This window comes from Oreochromis niloticus, linkage group LG17, assembly GCF_001858045.2.
Source record: "Oreochromis niloticus isolate F11D_XX linkage group LG17, O_niloticus_UMD_NMBU, whole genome shotgun sequence".
Lineage (NCBI taxonomy): Eukaryota > Metazoa > Chordata > Actinopteri > Cichliformes > Cichlidae > Oreochromis > Oreochromis niloticus.
The window spans coordinates 21876493-21890017 of NC_031981.2; the positions used below are offsets into that span (position 1 = coordinate 21876493).

A 13525-nucleotide genomic window follows, 5' to 3' on the forward strand; every position below is an offset into this window, starting at 1 on the left:
GTTGTGGTCAACTGTATCAAATGCTGCACTGAGATCCAGTAGAACTAAGACTGTCATTGTTCCACTGTCTGTGTTCAGACATATGTCATTAAACACTTTGGTCAGAGCGGTTTCAGTGCTGTGGTTCTGTCTAAAACCTGACTGGAAGGCATCATAGCAGTTATTCTGTGTTAAGAAGTAATTGAGCTGTTGAGAAACTGCTTTTTCAATGATCTTACTTAAAAATGGGAGGTTTGAGATCGGCCTGTAGTTGTTCATTTGTGTCTTGTCAAGATTGTCCTTTTTCAGTATAGGTTTTATTACAGCAGTTTTTAGTGGTTCTGGAAACACACCTGATATTAAAGAAAAGTTTATGATCTGTAACAGGTCTGACTCCAAAGTCTTTGAGACCTTTTTGAAAAAACTTGTTGGCAGGACATCTAAACAGCAAGAGGAGGAGTTCAGTTGACCTAAGATGTCCTCCAGGTCTTTGCTGTTAATAGGGTGAAACTGTTTGATGGTGTTTAAACAGTTTTTTGGTGGACACAGTACATATCCTGGATCTGCTGTTGATGTACCAATTGCTTGTCTAATCTTTTGGATTTTTTCTGTGAAGAATTTGGCAAAGTCATTGCAGGCCGTGGTCGAATGAAGTTCAGTTGCCACTGACACAGGAGGGTTTGTTAGCCTGTCAACTGTAGAGAATAAGACCCGAGCGTTATGACTGTTTTTGGTGATGATGTCAGAGAAGTAGGACCTCCTTGCACTCTTCAGTTGTAAATTATAATTGTGAAGTTTCTCTTTATAGATGTCATAATGAACCTGGAGGTTTGTTTTTCTCCATCTGCGCTCAGCTTTCCTACACTCTCTTTTTTCATTTTTCACCAGTGTGGAGTTTCTCCATGGAGACTTCTTCCTTCCAGAGATAACCTTCACCTTAATGGGAGCAATAGTGTCCATTACATTTAACATTTTAGCATTGAAGCTATTGACGAGGTCATTGACTGAACCTCTGGACAGGTCAGGTGTTAATGGGAAGACCTGGTTAAAGATCTCACTACTGTGTTCAGTTATACACCGTTTTGTCATCACTGCTGTTGATATATTTGTGTGGGCTGAGATTTTACTTTCAAAGAAAACACAGTAATGATCAGATAGGCCCACATCAGATACAGTAACCTTTGAAATGCTCAGGCCCTTGGAGATCAGTAGGTCAAGAGTATGTCCTCTATTATGTGTGGCCTCTGTTACATGCTGAGTCAGCCCAAAGTTGCCCAGAGTGTTACTCAGGTCTTTAGTCCCTTTGTCCTGAGGGTTGTCCACATGGATATTAAAATCCCCAACAATAATTACACAGTCGAAATCAACACAGATCACAGACAGCAGTTCACTGAGGTCATTAAAAAAGTCTGTGCAGTATTTGGGAGGCCTGTAAACATTAAGGAACACAACTTTGGATGGGGCCTTCAGCTGTAACGCCACATATTCAAAAGACTGAAAACTTCCAGGAGATAGCTGCTTACATTGAAATGATTCATTAAATAAGACGGCAACCCCTCCTCCTCTCCTGCTCACCCTGGCCTCACTGATAAAACTGTAGTTAGGAGGGGTCGTCTCGATGAGAACAGCTCCACTGTTACTTTGGTCCAACCAAGTTTCAGTTAAAAACATAAAATCAAGGCTGTGCTCAGTGATTAAATCATTAATTAAAAATGTTTTCCCAGCTAAAGATCTAACGTTTAATAAAGCCAACTTAAGTGTTTTAGAGGTATTATTTGCCCCCTCGTGTTTGGGAGCAGTCTGTGGCACACAAGGTATGTTTACTATATTTAAAGATCTATTAGAGTGCAGCTCTCTGTGTTTTGACCAGGCCACATGTCTCCTTCTGTCACCTAAAAGTACAGAAATTTTAAAACCTTCTAGTAAACAGGGTCCTAGCTTCTCCTGGGAAAAGTCACCACTGTCATAATCCTCGCAGCCTGGACCCTCCACACATCACACATCAGACTGCGGAGACAGGGCATGAAGGTGGTAAGGAGGAACTAAGGGGGGCGAGGCTGCGCAGTGTAACTTTGATTGCTCTGTTGAGGGCGGGGCTCGATGGCGAACCTTTGGCTGCTCTGGTGGGGGGTTAATGGGGGACAAAAAGGGATTGGGCCGGGGGGTAGATCTGAGCCCAGCATTGACCCGCTCCATCATCTCCTCAGTGAATTTCAGGTGTGGGGAGGAGGGAGAAAGGGAGGGGGAGGAGGGTGATGGCCTGTCAGGGGTTTGGGGGACTGGGGAAGGTCGTGGTCCCTGGTCCTGGTCGTTGGTGTTGTTGAGAGAGTTGGAGGCAAGTAGGGACCCCTCTTCTTGCCTCAGATGTCTCTCCTTTCTGAGGCTCTTCCCGGGTGGGGGCAGATGGAGCTCCTCCTCAAGGTTTCTGCTGGGCTTTGTTTGTTCTTGGAGTACTGTTTGTTCCTCTTTATGAGATAACTCCTTGTTTATCTCAGCTTTGGCACCAAGCACAGATGGATGACGTATGGAATAAAACAGGTTGGAGGTGAACAGTTTCACCCCTGACTTGTTAAAATTAAATCCATTTGCTTTAAACAGATGCCTGCGTTCCCAAAAAATATTAAAGTTGTTGATAAAATGCACTGAGTGGTCAGTACATGCTGATATAAGCCATTTATTCAGTGCAAACAATCTGCTGAATCTCTCGTCTCCTTCTCTGACGGGCGGTACAGGTCCACTGATGAATACAGCTGCATTCAGAGAGTTTACAGTATTTAATAATCCAGTAAAGTCCCGTTTCAGAACCTCCGATTGTTGTTTGGACACATCGTTTGACCCTGTATGCAGAACAATATTTGTCACAGTTGGATATTCATCTGCAATCTGAAGAATTCTCTCCTTCAGGTTGTTGACCATATCCTTAGGAAAGCAGAGGACTTTAGTGTTCTTACCGCACATCCTTTGTACATCCTTTACGGCAGAGTCACCCACAATCAGAGTTTCAGGCCTAGCCTTTAGCTTTCCCTGTGGCCTTTTACTTTTCAACAGATTTTCAGACCTTACTTCGCTACTTTTAGATGGATGGTTGTCCGATATAGATGCAGGGTCCTTTGATAGTGGAGCAAATCTGTTCTGCAGTTTCACATTCAGTTGTTTTGGAGGTTTGTTGTTAACCTTCCTATTCACGGCTGTCCAGTCCTGTTTCCTCCCGTATACAGGGGTAGAAGAGCTTCTCTGTCTCGTAGGAAGTGAAGGCCAGTCAGTTTCAGAGATTTCAGCTCGCTGTGCTCTGCCTGTGATACGTCCTCCCCCTTCCAGGAGACATGATTTGTCTTGGTTTTGCACCAGGACAGTCCAAGGGGGGATTTTCGCTTGATGATTTATAATAATGCACAGAGTCTACTTTCTTGGTCATGTTATCTGTGCTCCTTAGCTGTGTACTAGCTTGATCATCGCCATTGCTTTGAATCAAAGGCAAGGTTGTTTCATTTCCACACAGTCCATTTACCTCCACATTTACTTCTAAGCGATGAATTTTTGTCTCCAGTACTGCAATCTTCTGCAGGAGTTTGTGGTAGTCATCTGTGGAGAGGGAGGGCATCTTGTTGCTAGTTAGCCTAGCGGTTAGCACCTTTCCAGGTTATTGAGGCTGTTCGGAGTCCAGACGCTGTAATCAGGCTTCAGCTGTGTCTAGGCCACAGACACACGGAGTGCTGAGGATAAGGTAACTAAAAATGTTGCTGTTTCTGTTAAGAACACTTTAGTCCTAATGATCTATAAGTGTCCAGAAGCTCTCGCAGGCAAGCTCACACAGAAAAAGGGCTCATACAGACTGAAGGGGCTAGTGCGACTAATTTTGAAAGTCATCAGACAGAAACAGGACCTCAGATGTTTTTAATTTCATATCGTTCACAGAAACATTAGATAACACTGACAAGAGTGACGATGTCAGCAACAGATTCAAGTCAGCTTCACTTTGATAAAATCTGAAATGAATTTACAATAAATTCAAAACTGGTGAACGTAGAAGAATGTAGAAAACAAGACCGAGACGGTGGTCTGCTGCAGTTAACTTAGACTACCCACCCTGTGTCACAGTCAGTGTCACTGTCAGTGTTACTGTCAGTGACACTATCAGTGACAGTAATGTTTATAATTTTCCTAAATGCATCTGCCACAGGTTTGCTCTTAATGCACAGTGCACCACCAGGCCTTTCGAACTGGGGTGGTGTTCTGTTTGAGTCACCAACACACATCCAATCTTTACTGTCAGAAACACACCATTTGGAATGATCACTTCCATGTTTCCAACTACCTGCAGCAGTTTTTACTGACATGATGTTGTAAAGTCTGTGCTTATTCTTAGTCCTAAAAGGTTTGCCAGGTTTGCTGCGCCAGGTCTGGATGTATAAATTGCTCTGTAGTGTGTCAGCAATGGTAACATAAAGATCTCCTTCTGCAAAAGGAAAGACAAACATCAGGAGACCATCAGACAGTGTTAAAATAACCCAGAATAAAAAAAAGAAAAAGAAATGTGCTGCTCACAACAACCCTGACTCTATCTTCTGATTTAATCTTTTTTTTTTTTTTTTTTTTTTTTTTTACAAACATCAGACCTCGTATGATCTCTGCTGCTAGACTCCCCTGCCGAACTCTGCACTGAGGCTGGGTCACACTGACACCTTAATGAAAGGTTTCCATGGCGATACAAAATTACAGCACAACATGTGTGTTCATAAGATTTATTTTACAGCTTCCACAACATTTTCATACCAGGATCATTATTTAATTTTAAATGTGAGTTAAAGTCTAAATGAAGTAAATTTTGAACAGAACTACTCTGTAAAGTTAGATCTACTCGTAGCCCAACTGATGTTTCACAGGCCAAAACATTAGAGACGATAGATTAAAGGGCTGTGTTGGGCTGGATGTTTCACACCTTGTAAATAAGATTCTCAGCTCTTTGGTGGGGAAACTACAGAAAGTCACAATGATTTCACACAAGAAACTCACAGTGTGGTTTTTAAGTTGTTTTTTTTTAAATGAATGAAGCAGAAATCTCACCTTCAGGATCCCTTATCTTGGAGATTTGTTTAACAAAGCGTTTAAACTGCTGACCACCGGCTGACTTCAAGACAGTCCCCGAAGCTCAGTAGTGAAGCGCAGCTGTTTCTTATAGCCGGGTAATTGTCGGCTGGAAGATGTGGATGTCAGTGGTGCGTTTATGGACATCATGTAACATCCTAACCCAAAATCTACTTCACTACAATCGCGTAAAATGAAACGATAGACGTTTTTATATCGTCATCCGATATATATATCGTTATATCGAACAGCCCTACTTAGTGTGTTGTGTTCTGTTGTGTAGTCGTTGTTTTGTTTTGTGTGTCAGTGAGGGCACTAATGAATGTCACAAAGGCACGTTTGCAACGTAAACACTGTCACTAAGTAGAAAACCAGCGGAGTGATACACCTCCTGTTGTCAGGCCTGCAGGTTTATCCCTGTGCTGTTCTCCTCTGTCTTTTGGTGGACAAACTTATTTTTTACTGGCACACATCATTTGTGGGGCGTCTTATTGCGACACCTGATTGTTCTCTCATTTTAGTTTTAGTAATATTTTTAAATTCTTATACAAAATGAAAAAAACGGCAGGTGTATTGGCTGCATTTTTAGATAAATAGTTGTATATGTTAACAAAATGTACATTTTATATTTGCATTTCAAGTTATAAAAATTTACTCAACATGTCTGTGTGGGTTTTTTTTTTTTTTTTACAGTAAAAAAATACTACTAGGATTTTAAGTTATTTGTGTGCTTTCAGATCAGTAATACTAATGCAGTATGTCAGTCAAAACAACTAAATTCAGTTGAGCTGAAAAGAATGATACCAAACAAGGCAAGGGGGAAAATAATAAAATGAAACAATCTGAGGGTGAAATACAAACGTAAACTCAAAAGGAGTCAAAAATGGTCGGTTGTATTTCAGACCTCAGTGGGTTAATCCAACTAATCATGAAAAAATTAGGTTTAAATTTTTGTTCATGACAGTGCAGATTTCTGACATTTTGTGTAATTTAAGCTGTAACAATGTGATTGTTTTCTAACAAAAAACAGTGTGAAACTTAAGTTAGACTTGTGTTTGTAAATGAACCGCCTCAAGTTGTGTAGCTTTCTGGATTTTATACTTATTCGGCTACATGTTTATTTATTATACAGGCTATACAGTAATAGCATCAAAACTCACATGTTTTATGTAACTAAAGTGTTTAATTATGTGGGCTAAAGACAATAATTAAGTTATAGACTTTATTTATATGAAAAACGTGTATACTTACTGCATTTGGATTATTTTAACCATATATAACCACCTGCATATGTGTATGAAAAAAGGGGCTTCGATTTTGCCACCCCATTTGATTTCTTTGCCACCCTCATGCTAACCTAAGAAAATTTCTCTAGATCCGCCCCTGCTCCACAACACTGACACAGCACAGAGTCAGTGCACTCTGCAGTATCTGCAGCTGTAACGCGGCACGCATGTTCTGAAAACTCTCTAATCATGTGATTATTTTCTGAAAACTAGCTGTTTGGACTCACCTTCGTCAGAGACTGACGGCATTTTAATGCAGCGCCCTCTGCAGACCGAGCAGAGACCTCCACTCCAGGTGGAGTCCACTCCCCAGTTCATCCTCCAGCCTCCACCCCAAAGAGCGCGCCCTCCTCTTTCTCTTTTCCCCTTCCCTCCTCTTCTCAGCCCTCGATTTCTTCTTCTTTTTGCCCGACACTTTAATCACGCTGTCTTTGCATGTCTGCGACTTGTTGGTCTCCTGTGGCAGGTTGGTGCCATCCTCCTCCTCCAGCCGGAAGCTGATGGGGAGGTTCTTGGTGCCTCCGGGGGGTTTGGAGTGCAGGGTGCTGCCGGTGGTGCTGAGGTTGACTCCCAGGCCGACCCCCGGCATCCGAACGCAGGTGTTGCTGCTGAGGGAGATCTCTGCCGTGTGGACTTTACGCGTTGATCGACACCATCGTCAGGAATTATGCTTTGCATGGTGTGTTAGGGTAAATGGACCTGTTTCCACTCAGCTGATCACTCATACCGCTCAAAGACTCTCTCACACACACACACACACACACACATGCACACACATTCAAACAGCACTTTCTACCCTTCCTACCTCCTCTCCATTGATGTAGAGGGCGGAGTCCTCAGACCTGATGCTGCTCCAGCTGGATGGGGGCGTCGTCATCTATGAAAGAACAGCAGGATGGGTGTTGGTGTCCCTGTTCTGTTGGTCAAAGTGGGTGAAGAACTGGTTTAGGATGTCAGGTAAGGTGATGTCCGGAAAGTTTGCTTGCATGAGATTGTCATTTATTTCACACTGAAGATGCTGAAGCTCTGATTTAAAATCCTTTGTGATGATGTGAGGAGGCAAAATCAAACTTGTTTCACCATCTAAATACTGACATACTGTCAGAATCACTGTGTTCTGCTGTTCTTAGAAGGCAAAATCGGCATGAGCACAATATTCAGCTTAACATTACTTACAGTTAGAATCAGATAATTAATCTTCAAGATCAACACAGATAGAGCTACTGTTACTCTACTTTCAAATATCCACTGTAGCGTTATAGAACACCTATTAGAAGTGAAAAAAGTATTTTGAAATACTCATTTCCAGCCCAACAAATAGTTGATTAAAATAAATGGATCTTTTCACAGAAGTGTCTGAGTGCAGGGGCTAGTTTGAACAATTTTAAAAGTCATCAGATAGAAACAGAAACTCAGAGTAAAAACAAGATGGATTCATGCAAAGTCATTTATTTCAGGCTTTTATGGTTTCCATGGGTGAAAGAACCACACTGTGAAATATCCATCAAATGTTTTTAATTTCATATCATTCACAGAAACATTAGATAACACTGACAGGAGTGATGATGTCAGCACCAGATTCAAGTCAGCTTCACTTTAATGAAATCTGAAATGAATTTACAATAAATTCAAAACTGGTGAACGTAGATAGAAAACAAGACTGAGACGGTTGTCTGCTGCAGTTAACCTGAACTTGTTTTTTTTTTTTTAAGAGGAAGTTCCATACTTGAATCTTCAGTTTTAATTTTCCAAAATGCATCTGCCACATCTTTGCTGTTAATGCACAGTGCACCACCAGGCCTTTCGAACTGTGATGGTTCTCTGTTTGAGTCACCAACACACATCCAATCTTTACTGTCAGAAACACACCATTTGGAATGATCACTTCCGTGTTCCCATTCACTACCACCAGCTTGTACTTTCACGATGTTGTAAAGGTTTTTTTTTTTGTCAGTGATATCAGTGTCTTCAGGGTTGCTGCGCCAGGTCTGGATGTATAAATTTCTCTCTAGTGTGTCAGCAATGTAGAAGTAAAGATCTCCTTCTGCAAAAGGAAAGACAAACATCAGGAACCCATCAGATAATATTAAAGTAACATGAAGTAAAGAAAAAAGAAAGGTGTCGCTCACAACAACCCTGACTCTACTTTCTCTGTCTGATATTTTTTTGGGAAGTTCCAGCTCTTCTTCTTGAATCATTTCTTTTACAAACATCAGACTCAGTCTGATCCCTGCTGCCAGACTCCCTGATGAACTCTGCACTGAGGCTGGGTCACACTAACACCTTAATGAAAAGTCTCTATAGTGATACAAACGTACAGGAGCGCAATGTGTTTTCGCAGGATTTATTTTTCAGCTCACACAACATTTTCATACCAGGATTATTATTTAATTTTAAATGTGAGTTAATTTTAGAGTTAAAGTCTAAATAAAGTGAGTTTTGAGTAGAGCCTCTCTGTAAAGTTAGATCTACTCATAGATCTGTTTCACAGGCCTAAACAGGGAGGTAAGAATAAAGGACTCTGGGGCTGGATGTGTCACACCTTGAAAATAAAATTCTCTTTAGTCAGGAAACTACAGGGAGTGTTGCGGTTTAAATTTATCATCTTAAATGCTTATATGCTGATTATATTGCTTTATAAGAAAGGCCCAACTCTGAGTACACTTTGTGCCAAAAGTCCAGACAGGAAACGATATGCTTTTGCAAAAGCATGGTAACTGCATACTTTTCCAGAGCATAGGACCAGAAACTGAAACCAACTAGGCTGTTTGATCAAAACTTAAAGTGTGGTGTGACGTAGTGAGCGAGTATATAAATGACTTGGCTTCCTGTACTGCTTGAGACTGGCTGATGTGAGCAGGCGTTTCTGTGTGTGCTCAGTCTCCATATCCGGATATGTAAAATTAAAGATCATTTTTAAATTAATAAGACCACTTCTGAGCTGTGTCTTTTTTGGCTGTAAAGAATCGAAAGAACCGGAATTTAATAGGAGTCACAATTATTTCACGCAGGAAAGTCACAGTGTAGTTTTAAGGTTTTTCTTAAATGAATGAAGCAGAAATCTCACCTTTACGTTCCTCTGAGATTTGTTTAACAAAGCGTGTAAACTTCAGAACACCGGCTGACAAGTTCTCATGGAAGGGCCGCGTTGGTGGGTCGTTGGAAGAATCTCTGAGTTTTTTAGGATTGTGCTTATCAAATATATAAGCATTGATATCTTTAAGATGCTGAGCTGAAAAACAGTAAAATGAGGGATGGATGTGTCTCTAGACATGAAGAATTACCTTGGACATACTGCCTTACCTATATTTGCAGACTTCGTAGAGGGCAGTGTTACACACATAAATATCTGTGCATACGTTTTCCCACTGGGAGGAAAGAAATTATTGCTTTCATCTCCTTCTGGGAAATTTGGTGTGCTGTGTAAAAGCCAGACTACATTAGTCGTATCCATCATCACAACTCCTGCAGAACAAGAACATGAAAGAACACATGTAATTATTAAGAAGAGAACATCTGCTGAGTGATCTGAGAATAACAGCAGCTGTGGTTCTGATGCTCAGAGGTGAGCGTGAAGAAGGAGAGCACATTTAAATCAGCTATGTGTTTATTATTATTACAGAACATTATGATTGGACCTGCTGATGCAAAATCCTGCTTTCCATTAAAGACACAGAGAAAGTCACTCATGCATTTATTTCCTGGCTGTGAGCTTATTGTCCATTGTAAGTTAGCAACAAGCTAGTTTCAACGATCCAGTTTACAGCTGGTTTAAAATGCAGCAACGAGGTGGGAAGCCTTAATATACTGAACATCTTTCACCTGTCCTGGTATTCTTACATTGACAACCATGTTCAGGATTAAAGCCAGGGTGAAATAGTCCATAAGAACAATTTATTTATTTACTTTCACAGATATTTATTTCTACCCACCTTTGCTGTGGCCATATTTTTTTTCTGCGTTACAACCTGGTGGTTGATCATTGTATGCAATGAATGCAGAATCTGATGTCTGCATATGATGCAGGAAGAATAGAGTGAACAGAAAGTTATATCCACAAAAACATAACATAAAAGTACATCTTTTCTCAAAGGGCATACACAATAATAACAGAAACTCATGGAGTTATTCTCACTCTTTCAAAGTAGGGCTTCAGGGTATTTGCCAGGACACCAGCTTGGTGGTTGACAGGCTTGTTATTCTTTTTAAGTTTCTGGTCGGTTGAATCAATGTAAACATAATCAAACCCAGCAGGCTTCTTGTACAAAATAAACCTGGTGATGTCAGAGACAAGTCAGTAAATTCAAAGATCACAACAAAATGATGAGAAGTGTGACCAAGTATGGAGGAAGAAAATAACAAACCCTGTCATACTCGAGTCTCACAAGCACCTGTATGAGTAGAGATATGACTGAAACCCTTTAACTACGTGACAGGTGGTGCCCATGTGTGCATTCTTTACGGCCTTTTATGAATGCTGTTTTTCACTGACTTCCTCATGATGCTAAAATGTGATGAAGCTTGTGAAACTTTGGCAAAGTGTTTTCTTTCCCTGTTTCCTCTTGTGCAATAAAGTGAGAATAAGATGAGTGTTAAAAATAGATCTGCAGGGCTGGAGAAAGGAGGCAAGTGTCACAGTTTTGTGTGTTGTATTCATAGTTTTAGGTATGTCTAATGTCCTTGTTTTAACTGCCCATACTCCCCAAATGAAGTTATTTATGAAATGGAAATATATAAAATAACTGATAATAACAGTGTAAAATAGTGTAGCAGTGTCTGAACATCATCTATGACTATGTTGAAACACAGGTGCAAAAGGTACCATAGCACAGCTTTGAAGCACTTCAAGACCAAAGTCACTAATGTGTAATTCAGTATATATGAATGAATAGCTCAGATGTTGTCTTACCAGTCTACATTATCTCCGTTTTCATTCTTACAGGATATAGCGCCCTCACAATGTGAGCCAAGCAGACCAACAGTGAGGACAATCATCCAAAGGACGTCCTGAAAAAACAGAATAGTAATAAAAAAGTAATTTTAATACATCATCTTCCCTTTAGATGAAAAAAAGAATTAGCCCACTATTACAGGCTGCAGTGTCTTTACACGTAATGATATAATTTCAGCATCACAGCATGACTTGAGTTCACAGGTTATTCTGTGCTGCACCAAAAGTGTCACCATCCTAATACAGACAGAAACCAACTTACCATCAGGCTGAGTGAAGAGTGTGTGGGTCCTCTGCTGAAATGACCATTAGTTATATAGCTCCAGATTATGATTTGCATTGACCCATGGTCAAGAATTTTAATACCGTTAGACTTTTAGATAAATTGTATTGATAGGAAAATGAATAAAACAAGAGCTTCTTTGTTTTTGTACCAGACATGGCAGCAAACTTCTTTACTTGCTGTCAAACTAAATACTTCATTAGATTTTTACCCATGGATGTTTAACAAAAGCATTTTTTTCCTGTTCTTCTGGCAACTACAGTGTTACAGTTTTTAGCAAATATTACTCCAAGAACTACAGAGCTTTATTCATCCCAAAATTGTTGATTAGTTGCTTTTAACAGCTGTTTTCCAACAGCTGGTTGAACTGACGGTCATCATACTGTATATGTGATCAATCAATTTTTTCTTTGTCAGACTTAGAATCAAACAAAAGGATATATCATAAATATTTTTTTCAAAAAAGACATTAGATACCACCATTGGTGTGAGCAGAGGTTATAGACAACCTTCGGGAGGGTATGATGATTGTACCGGCTAATGTTAGTAGTTATTGAGATGTGACCTTACTTCCTGTTTAGAGGGTTAACTGCTGATTTTCATCAACCATAATGTATAAACATTACAGCCATTTAACATAAAGACCTTGATTCCTGGTCTGTTGCTGGGTTTTCAGCCAGTCTTGTATTATCCCTGTTGAGCACAGCTGGAAGAAATTAAGACTTTACCTGCAGACAGATTCTGTTTATGTGTATGGAGGTAATTAAATCCTTTCAATTATACTTTAGAAAATGTTTTTTTTTCTATCATCATTAAACCATGCTAATCATTTCCTGTGTCAGTTCTGAAACATGAGCTGCCAGCATGTACTGGTGTCATGTATACGGAGTCACAATGGTGCAGTCTGTCTTATATGCAAAGGCTTCATTTTCCAGTCACTGATAACAGAGTTTTCATTAAATATTTGCAGGTAGTTTCCCCATTGGACATTTTCTTTATCTGGACAGTGAAAGCTCATTATTCCTCTTTGCCACACTGGTCATCTATTCTAACAGCAACTTCTTACCTCACCCAAGTTGTCCACCGATTATTTCTAACTGCTCACCCAAACATAGGAGACTAGATGCATTCCTAAGTTCCTTTATGCTGAATTAAATGATAAACAAATAATTTTATTGTAAATGTGTAAAGGAGAACCCCCCACACACAGCGGTTAGCAGCTTCACTGTCTATTTACAGTATATGTGTTTGCAGCAGAGTCACTTTTCTGTGCTCTCCCAACTCAGCCGTCTTCTCCACGTTTGTGGGTAAGGTGGACAATCACCAGACACTTTAATAGGTACAGCTTTGGAACCAATTATTAAGATTAACATTTATTTGCACATTTATTTACAAATCTAATGACAAATTTTAAAAACTGTGTAAACTGTAACTTTGTTGTTAAAATGGGAGCTTAACTGATGTCACAGAAAGGTATGATTCAGAGTGTAACATGCGGTGGAGATGAAGCCAGCCACGGAGGTGTGCAGGTGGATGAGCACCAACTAATAATTTTCCACAAGTACTCATTTATTTTAAATATCAAAAATAAAAGTGCCAGCTCTACCACACATTACTTGAGAGCATACTAGTCCGCTTACACACCGAAGAATCCATAACAGAGATGGTACACAGGAAGAACAAAATGGGGGTGACCTACCAGTCATGAGACAAGAGGCGCCACCATGTGGTGATATACTGCATTACAACAGCAACTGTTACAAGAGATGACTCAATGTTATACCTAGGGGGTCAGCCTACTGGGAGAGGTCACCCAGAACAAATGTGGTTTACGAATGGAAAGTTTGTTCTGCTTCACCTTTTTTCTACAGTATATAGCAATAAATAATTAGGACCATACTTACCTGATCAGAGGAGTCAACCCCAATTGTGGCACCATTT

General features: G+C 40.2%; 2 protein-coding genes and 1 long non-coding RNA gene across 3 annotated transcripts; all 3 read right to left on the minus strand.

Moving 5' to 3' along the window:
* Positions 1 to 1900: 1900 nt before the first annotated feature.
* Positions 1901 to 5233, minus strand: LOC106098488 (uncharacterized). Its single transcript, XR_001224730.3, has 2 exons — positions 5044 to 5233; positions 1901 to 4435 (listed from the first exon to the last, which is right to left on the minus strand). It is a non-coding gene; the product is annotated as an uncharacterized LOC106098488 (long non-coding RNA).
* Positions 5234 to 6393: 1160 nt separating this feature from the next.
* On the minus strand, positions 6394 to 7030 carry LOC102080895 (parathyroid hormone-related protein-like). Its single transcript, XM_005475750.4, has one exon. It carries the CDS (start codon positions 6937 to 6939, stop codon positions 6601 to 6603), a length of 339 nt encoding a protein of 112 aa, XP_005475807.1. The 5' UTR covers positions 6940 to 7030; the 3' UTR covers positions 6394 to 6600.
* A 749-nt stretch (positions 7031 to 7779) lies between these two features.
* LOC100694609 (deoxyribonuclease-2-beta) lies at positions 7780 to 12355 on the minus strand. The gene is made up of 7 exons (XM_013273561.3): positions 11564 to 12355; positions 11260 to 11357; positions 10486 to 10624; positions 10283 to 10361; positions 9654 to 9815; positions 9418 to 9582; positions 7780 to 8394 (listed from the first exon to the last, which is right to left on the minus strand). The coding sequence occupies exons 1-7, from the start codon at positions 11639 to 11641 to the stop codon at positions 8033 to 8035; spliced, it is 1083 nt and encodes a 360-aa protein (XP_013129015.2). The 5' UTR covers positions 11642 to 12355; the 3' UTR covers positions 7780 to 8032.
* Between the last annotated feature and the right edge of the window lie 1170 nt (positions 12356 to 13525).

What these genes read in the sequence shown, in the direction of transcription:
- LOC102080895 (XM_005475750.4), bottom strand. Translation starts at nt 6,939, where the DNA reads ATGCCGGGGGTCGGCCTGGGAGTCAACCTCAGCACCACCGGCAGCACC.
- LOC100694609 (XM_013273561.3), bottom strand. Translation starts at nt 11,641, where the DNA reads ATGCAAATCATAATCTGGAGCTATATAACTAATGGTCATTTCAGCAGA. An exon ending in AACGGAGATAATGTAGACTG is followed by an intron (nt 10,625 to 11,259) that starts GTAAGACAACAT and finishes TGACATCACCAG; the next exon opens with GTTTATTTTGTACAAGAAGC. An exon ending in TACGAAGTCTGCAAATATAG is followed by an intron (nt 9,583 to 9,653) that starts GTAAGGCAGTAT and finishes ACTGTTTTTCAG; the next exon opens with CTCAGCATCTTAAAGATATC.